Genomic DNA, 9,080 nt, shown 5'->3' with positions numbered 1-9,080 from the left:
TTGATTTGGTTAAGGAGTTGTTGAACCAATCGGTAACAATTCTGAAATCTTCTATCATTCCTCTCCATCCAGATCATATACAGGGTCACACTCAACACCATTCTATGAGCTTGATGCATACCATTGTTACTGTTACAATGAGACTGAATATATTGGAAAATAGATTGCCAATTGCTAGTATTGACAATCATATTCATCCATCCCACAACACCTTTCCAAACAGCATCAACATAATCACAAGAAAAAAAGAGGTGAGAATGAGTTTCATTCTCCTTTGTACACAAAATTCAAACTTGATCACATTGGATACCTACTTTAAGCATCCTATCACAAGTTGGCAATCTAGCATGAATAATCAACCAAGTAACAAACAAACATTTTGGAGGGGCTGGATTATTACATATCATTTTCCTCCAACCAACCTTTGCAAAGTCACCTCTTAAAGCATTATACATTCTCTTAATAGAGAAATTAGCTTGTTGAAAAATATTTCCATCAACACTTGAAATAGTCTTTGCTGCACCAAAGACTTTTTTTATTACCCATGAAGCTTGTGCATGCACATCCATGAGTAACACATTCCTATATGAGATACTCTTTGTCTTTGCTTCTTTCTAACATTGATTTGTTTTATAGGATGATAATTGCTTGTTTGTTTTGTTTGTTTATAGAAAAACGATAGTGTTTATAGGATGATATAGTAAAATGATATTGTTAAATCAGTAGCAAAATGATTCATGGCTTTGTTTGTTTTGTTTTATTAATAATACAAGTTAAACATTGCTTGTTTATGATAATTGATCATTGTACAATGGTGTTTATAGGATGAATAAATTCTTTCCTGTGTTGTCTAGAGACCAAGCTAGTTCTTCGACTAGTCAAGCATCGAACACGAATATTTCTCCCAACTCGACCAATAAGGGTATTAAAGTTGTTGATTATGAATTGTTGGAAACGGATCCAGGAATTAGGCCTCCAATTTCAAGCTATCTTCCTGAAATCCAAGATGAGGTACGTAAAGCTTACTTGAAAATTCGTCATCATCAACCTCATAGCAACTTTGTTTATCCTTGGTCTGATTTTGGTGGAACAAGACGTCGATTTAATAAGAGTTGGTTTGATTTGTATGACTGGCTTGAAAATTTTGCCACACTAATATGAAATGTCTAGATCCACCCTTGTACATAGTCCATCACTAGGGGTTGGCACGGTTCGGTTAACCATATTAACCGAACTAAACCGAAGTGTTGAAATGGTTCGGAATAACCGAACACATAGTCCATCACTAGGGGGTGGGCATGGTTCGGTTAACCATATTAACCGAACCGAACTGAATACTGATCATTGATATGATTAATTGAGATCTAATGGTTCAGTTCAGTTAATTGAGGTTGGTTCGGTTAACCGTTCGATTCAGTTAATGAACTGTTTTTAAAATAACGACTCGATTCAATAACCAATGTAATGATTCAGCTAATTTTAGTTTGGTTCGGTTCGGTTTTTGGATATTTTTGCCCATCCCTATCCATCACAAGTTGCTTTATCAATTTAAATGCTTCCTCTCCAAGGATGAGATTCAACGATCGTTCGAAATATATTTATGTTATCTCACAAATATCTCAACAAACTAGGCATGGCAACAAAACCCGTGCCCATGGGTACCCGCCCAAACCAACCCCGATTTGACGAGTTTTCCCCAATTTGACTGGGTTTGGGTATAGGTTTAGGTTTTCCTCGATTTCAAAATACGGGTACGGGACGAGTAACAGGGATATATGTACCCATCCCGAACGCATACCCAAACCCTACCCGAATGTAGAAATATCATATTTTTGTTTTTGTTGAGGGGGTTGATAATGATATGCTATGTTATTTGGTTTGATAATTGTCATGATATACGAACTTTCATTGATAGTTAAAGGAGAAACCAAATTATTCGGTAAAGAAATGTTAAAATGAACACAAATTATTGGATAATACATTACAATGTTATCTTTGGAGTTAAAAAAACTTTTTTTTTTAATCAAAAAATTGATTCACCCGAACCCATTGGGGACAGGGATGAGATTCAATTTCTCATCCCCGTTGGATATGGATAGGATAACGGGTAAGTATATGAGAGTAGTGGATGGAGATGGGGAAGACAAAACTCGTCCCCACCTCACCCTATTATCATGTGTACAACAAACTGACTCATTCATATTTCGATTATATTTACCAAACACTTTCAATTATGTAAGCATTAAATTCTATTGGCAAAAATATACATTTAATCCTTACAAATATAATGAATTTTGGTCTTGGTCAAAAGAAAAAAATGTATACCTTTGTTATTTTAAAAGGTTCAAAAGAAAATTTTTTGGTTTTGGTCTTTTAGTTGATTTGGCCAATTTAAACCGACTCTGGCACATGCTAACTATTTACAATTGTTACTGGCTTGACAGTTTTTATATATTAACCAATAAACTTACTTAATTAAAAAATAAAACTTTGTTAAAGCATTTAAAAATAAACAATTTTTTATATTAAAAACAAATAAATTTACATACACTACTCGTCTCAAATTATGTAACCTACGCATGGCAATGCACAATTTTAAACTTAAATATCTTTAATAATCTAATAAAAAAAATTATGAAAATTTGATATTTTAAAAATATTAATCGAGACGAATCCAACAACATCTTAGAGCATCCACAATGGAGACTCACATCTTTGAGGTCTTAAATGAGTCTCACATTGACACATCACTTTTTAATAATTTTTTAATAATAGTACCTAATAGGTACTCAGCCACTCAATGGAGATCCTCTAACAAAAGGTCTAATTGGGTCCCACCAATATTATTTATTTAATACACTATTTATTTTAATATAATTTTTAATTATTATTTTAATAAAAATAGATGTGGGCCTATTTAAGAATGATGTCTTAATTTAGACCTTGCATCTTTTAAGACTCTCAAAATATTTTTCCACAATGGAATACCTATTATTATTAGATGCCTGGTCTTAAATGTTTAAGATCAAAACATGTTATATGAGCAATATACATTTTTAAATTAAATCATTTAAAATTGGACGGAATGATTAATTTAATTTAAAAAACAAAAACGGGAGCCTCGTGAATGGTTGGCTATTGGTTCGCTTAACCTGCTGTTCATTTAAATGATTTTTTAATCGAAGTGCAAATGACATCCATAACATAACTGCCAATGGGTCCTTGACCGTTAAAAAGGCCTAACTTTTTCCCCAAAATGACATCATATGATATATCACACAGTGTGGGACATACCCCACAATTGCCAAATTGCCCATGATCGTCAGGTGCTGCCAACGGAAACCGGCAAGTGGTAACCCATTACACGTTTATTTCATTTCTTGTCCTAAATTTTTTTAACACTTTATTAGTGTGACTGCATGTAATTTAATTAGACAAATTTTATGGTTGAGTGTACCGATATACAAATTTGTTAAAATAATAATTAAATGAGTTGATTTTTGAAGAAAAATAATTATTTTTTATAATTGACAATTATCAAAATTAAATATTATTTACCAAAAGCGTCGACAAAATAAAATATAATTTTTCTGAATTTTTATTACTTATAATAAGGAATATTGATTATTTTTTATAAGAAATGTTAAAAATTTAATATTATTTTTATAAATAATGGAATGATGTTTCTTATTATGAGATGATGTTTTCTAAAATATAAACATTGATAAATAGCTTTTTATTTCATAAAATAATCGTTAATTTATAAATTTATGATGCAAGAGTATCAGTACACCTCATTTTGTTAGGTGTACAGTATAAGTTCCAATTAATTAATGGATTTTTCTTATGGTCAGCTACGGTAGACATGTTCATACATGCACACACATATGTACCAAAAAAAATACATGTACACAGAATTAAGAGGTTAAATATTTATTAAAACAAAAAGTGTTCATATTTGTGAAAGATGAAAGTGTGAAGGATAAAAAATAGATTTTAATTATATACATACAAATGACTAAGATTGATTTTGTATAGGTTAATATTTGAATATTCATTTATAGTTATACTATGTTTAAGTATTGCTTTGCTCTAAAAACAATGTTTAAGTAGTACTGTTTACAACTAATTTAAACAAACTCTAGCATAGTTAGCATTATAGACTATAGAGTATATAAAAAAATAGCAGTGTGAAATTAATACTTTTTCATAGTATTTCTATTTCATTTCAGGTCATTGCGTCGCTTTCAAAGAGCCTCACTTCACATGCATGCACAAAAGTGCTACGGCCTACGGGCTCTATGACTTTTCTTTAATCGTTTGTTGGGTTTTCATGGTACTCAAATTAATTAATATACTCTGGTCGAAAATGAAAGATTTACCTTAATTAACAATAGTTAATCATATTTTAATAAACGCCAATTCTTAAACTCATAAATCATAAGCACCTGGCCCTCTAATCTGATGATGATGATAAGGTGGTTGGCGTTTCTAAACTTTTACCATATTTGCACCAATCAAAGGATAGACTCATTAAATTATAATACATCCATGAAAGTTAATTTTTTATCCCAATCTCAATCCCACAGTAAAAATATCCCAAATAAACTTAAACACCCCCTAGGCCCATTAAGAAAGGGACCTAAAAATTTTAAGAAAGGATAATGGGGTTGGATTGGAGTCATTATATGATTAAGAAAATGAAATTTAAACAGCTAGTGGGGTTATTTTTTAATGTATTTATTTATTTACCATCAACCCAAGAGTGAGTTGAGTGGATAAACGTAAAATACAAACTGCTAGTGTTTTCATATGGTTAAGGATCAAGACGTGTAGGACTCAAATTAGTGGACTTTTTCAGAGGATTTATCATGTGCCATAAATATAAACACCACATGGCACAAAAGAGAGATACGTACATTGTATTTTTGGACAAAATAAGAAAAAGAAGATCAATGTTCTCATGTCATGCCATTACAGCTTCAAAACGGAATGCATTATGCATGCATATCATAAAATGGGAAATGGATGATTTGACAAATTCAAATGAATGGATGAATGATAACATTCACATATAAGGACAAAATTAACCACTGTACATTTCTTGCTTCAATTAAAAGAAAAATGAAATTATTTGTGTACATTCATACATGTATTTAACACCATGACAAAGAAACAAATGGATAGATGTCAGCGGCGGAGCTGGAAAAAGTTAGGATGAATTGTCAAAATAACTTATGATATATATACGCAAAATTCATTTTTTAATAAGCATGAAATACAAAGTTGATCATTAAAAAGTTAAACTACATAACTTTAAAAATTTAAAATAATTATTTACATATTTCGAGTGACTTGAAAGTATGTTTATAACGCGTACTGGGATGGAGAAAAGGGTGGGACACAAGATAATTTTATTTACATATTTCGAGTGACTTGAAAATAATGAAGTATTAATCAAAATATAAAGATTGTTAATTTATATAAGTTTAAAATTTTCTTACATATCACATGCATTCAATCAAATTATTTCATGATATCATTTTTTTTATATTTGTTTCTAATATATCTTACAAATATCTATTTTACATTATTTGAGTGATGAATGTGTAAAAAATGTTTACATTCTCATGCATAAAAACCAATCTCTTAAAAGAAAGAAGATATAACCAAACGATTGAGCTCAAATAGTTAATAAACTCCGTCAAAGAACAAAACGTTCGAAATAATCCGAGTTCGATTCATATAATAGATCAATTCTTGATCAAATTATACTTATTTCACAACCGAACAACGGATTACGTGTCCATTTCTCCTAGGAACGAGGGGTTTAACACAACAACAACAACAACAAAAAAGATGGTCTTTTATTCATTTATTTCTCATATAAATCTCAAAATATTCTGTCAAATTTTTTGCTAATTGAATATGACTTTTATTGTCATAATGAAATGAAATTTAGTTTTTTGAAGAAGCTCAACTAGCCCATTTAAATTGACATCGAAGATAATCGAATTTGAGATCTTGAACAGGAGTACACTTCCAAACCCCAAGTCAATACCACTAGGTCAACCCAAGTGGGTTAAAATAAAATTTAATTAAAATCCAGAAGTACTAAATCAAATTTTGTTTTCCTGATGGAAAAGTACTCCATCAAATTAGATGAATAAATAAATAAAATATGCTATAGCATTAAAGGGTAATAAATAAAATCATATACTTGTTCTCGTTTTGAATTTTTATCTTGTACTCTGATTTTCTATTGGAGTCGTGTTGCAACTGGTCCTATCCTACTTATATATTTTTTTTAATTATATGTCATATTCAAATATTCAATAGCAATATGTTGGGGTTGTACTTGCATGTCACAAATTCTTTGTTCTCATTTGACCTGTATCTTGACTACAAACTAAACACATCAGATCACATTTACTATTCCAAAACTCTTCCCTTAATGAAAAAAAAAAATTATTATTTGAGAAGCTGCCTTGTATAATTAGTGAATTAAGAATTTTTCAAAAAATAATTAGTGAGTTAAGATGCAAAAATCTTTGAAAAATGTAAGTAATTAGAGAATGGTGCGAACATTAATGTTTTAGGTGAAAATGTTTGAATTTATACATATGTTTGAGTTTGACAATGATTCAAGACTGAATCAAAGTGTCATATCATTTATACACCGCCCACATAAAACAGAAAAAAAAGGCCAAAAGGGTTAGAAGAATTTGTGATTCATGATTTGTACAAAGGAGCTTAGTATAGTAGGTAAAATGCAGATAAGTTGTTTGTCAATATTTGTCTATGTCAAAGTACGCGCGTGCACGTGTAGTACTAATTATTCAATCAATCAATGGTAATGTAATGTAACTGTATAGTTCCCACATTCTAAATTACCAGAAATCAATGTCACAGTCACAATCTCAGCATTAGCCGAGCTATATAGTAGTACTATGGTATATACTATACTATATACAATACAAAATTACAAATCCAGAAAAGCAAGATCAACAATGCAATACTTAATCATTTTTTTTTTTTAATCCAAGCAGACAAAAAATAATAATAACCATCCATGCTTATGACATGCACAAGATTTGTTACACTTCCATGATTATATTACATAACATATGCTTTATCATAACATCTTTTTAGATAAAATCTATACAACATAATATGCTTCATAATTTCTTCATGGACCCCTCTTCATTTATCTCAAAAGCTCCTTAATTTGGATCAATTTAGTAATTCCACAAATTACCATCAAAATCAACAGCTGCAACAGAAGCAGGTGGTGGACGATTCTGATTATTCTCAAAAGTCCTTCTACCAATATCCAAATTTGACACAACAGAACATGTTTCAGCATTCATATCAGTAGTTAGATCAGTTTCCTGTGACACACTCATAATTTGTTGCTGTCTCTCAGTCTTGAAACCATTGTTTTCATACAAAGCTCTTAAAATTGCTTGATCTTGCATACCACAAACAGAACTTGGATATTGCAAATTAACCGCAGCTTGATTATTAGAGTATAATGAACCATTAGAAGATGAGATTCTTGGGAAAAAATCTAGTTGATTATGTGAAGAAATACCATAAATTGAGTTGTTGAATGAATCAAAGATCCCTCCTTGGTTTCTTTGAACATCAATTGAGTTGGAGAAGCAGGACACGTAAGCTGAATCATTCAATTGTTTGATTTTCCCAATTGAATTCGACGAATCAGTAAGTGGTGGTAAAACAGAACAACCAAATTCATTACCAAGTGAATCCAACCTCATTATACCAGAAATATGTGTTTTTTTCCCAGCTGAACTCTTCTGAAAAACCCTACAAATCACCCATTCATTCTGCAAAACACAATCAAATTCAAATTCAATAAAAAATGGTTAAGTACAATAAGAAAAACAGAGAAGAAAGTTTATAGAAGAATACCTTTGCAGCTTTTGGAAGATTGTGAACAGAGAATTTACCCTCAAGTCGATATTCATGCATGACCCAATTACTTTTTTCTCCTTTAGGTGCTCTTCCTTTGTAGAAAACAAGAGTTTTCTTCATACCAACCAACGATTTCCCTTTGAAAATTTCTTTATCTTTCCCAGTTGCTTTCCAATAACCTGCTTCTGTTGCTCTGTTTGTCCTCAACCCAGTTGGATATTTTCTGTCTCTCACACAGAAAAAGTACCATTCTTTTTCTCCCATTTTTGCTTTAACTAAAACCCAAAAGTTTTCAATTCATGAACAAAGATTCATATCAAATTCAAAGGTGGTAAAAAAAAAAAAAGTGGGTCTGAAAATTTGATTGGTTTAACTTACATGGTAAATCCCAAGGTTCAGACTTGTTGAGGTCTACATCACCAATGGCTCTTGCAGAGAAATTTGAATCAATAACCTTTTTGTAGAGGTAATGACTTATAAGCTCTTCATCAGTTGGGTGAAATCGAAATCCAGGAGGCAAATCCATCTTCTCATCTTCCTTATTTGATAAGACTGAAACGTTTTCCATCTTGATCAAGGTAACCAAAAGGGTCAACCTCTAAAACCTTGTTCAAAACCTCAAATCAAAGGTTTTAGTGATGAAACAGAGAAGAATTGATATATAAAAGAGAAGATGAAGATGAGAGAAAGTGAAGGTGGTGGTTGTGAAAAAGAATTGTGATGAGAAAGGAGAAAGAGAAGGAAAAGAAGGGCATAAATACTGGAGTTTGGGGGAGGAAGAAACGTGGAATGTAAGGTAACTTGGTTTGTTTGTTGTTTATAGCCTAAAGCCCCACTTTCCTCAACTTTTTGATCACATTATAATTTTATCATCTTACCCTAAATTGTTCTACTTCTGACTCAACCCACCATGCCCAAATTCCATGCATATAATTTTATTATATTATCATCAAATCATTTATCATAAGGTCGTTACTTTTCCTCCAAAAAAAATAAAAGTCGTTACTTTTACCATCTACTATTAGTCCTCTATTGCCCATGCTTTGGACACTAAATTTCAATAGAGAAAAACGTGGTTATTTTTACAGTTAAATGAATCCAAAATATTTTTGTTTATGAGTTGGATGGATAATAAAGGTACG

General features: G+C 31.1%; 1 protein-coding gene across 1 annotated transcript; it reads right to left on the bottom strand.

Moving 5' to 3' along the window:
- Window positions 1–6,987: 6,987 nt before the first annotated feature.
- LOC25493826 (NAC domain-containing protein 100) lies at window positions 6,988–8,798 on the bottom strand. The gene is made up of 3 exons (XM_013602456.3): window positions 8,317–8,798; window positions 7,936–8,213; window positions 6,988–7,850 (listed from the first exon to the last, which is right to left on the bottom strand). Exons 1-3 carry the CDS (start codon window positions 8,504–8,506, stop codon window positions 7,239–7,241), a joined length of 1,080 nt encoding a protein of 359 aa, XP_013457910.1. The 5' UTR covers window positions 8,507–8,798; the 3' UTR covers window positions 6,988–7,238.
- Between the last annotated feature and the right edge of the window lie 282 nt (window positions 8,799–9,080).

This window comes from Medicago truncatula, chromosome 4, assembly GCF_003473485.1.
Source record: "Medicago truncatula cultivar Jemalong A17 chromosome 4, MtrunA17r5.0-ANR, whole genome shotgun sequence".
NCBI lineage: Eukaryota > Viridiplantae > Streptophyta > Magnoliopsida > Fabales > Fabaceae > Medicago > Medicago truncatula.
This window is presented reverse-complemented; position numbering and strand designations above follow the sequence as displayed.

What these genes read in the sequence shown, in the direction of transcription:
- LOC25493826 (XM_013602456.3), bottom strand. Translation starts at nt 8,506, where the DNA reads ATGGAAAACGTTTCAGTCTTATCAAATAAGGAAGATGAGAAGATGGAT. An exon ending in TGAACCTTGGGATTTACCAT is followed by an intron (nt 8,214 to 8,316) that starts GTAAGTTAAACC and finishes TTTGGGTTTTAG; the next exon opens with TTAAAGCAAAAATGGGAGAA. An exon ending in ATCTTCCAAAAGCTGCAAAG is followed by an intron (nt 7,851 to 7,935) that starts GTATTCTTCTAT and finishes TGTGTTTTGCAG; the next exon opens with AATGAATGGGTGATTTGTAG.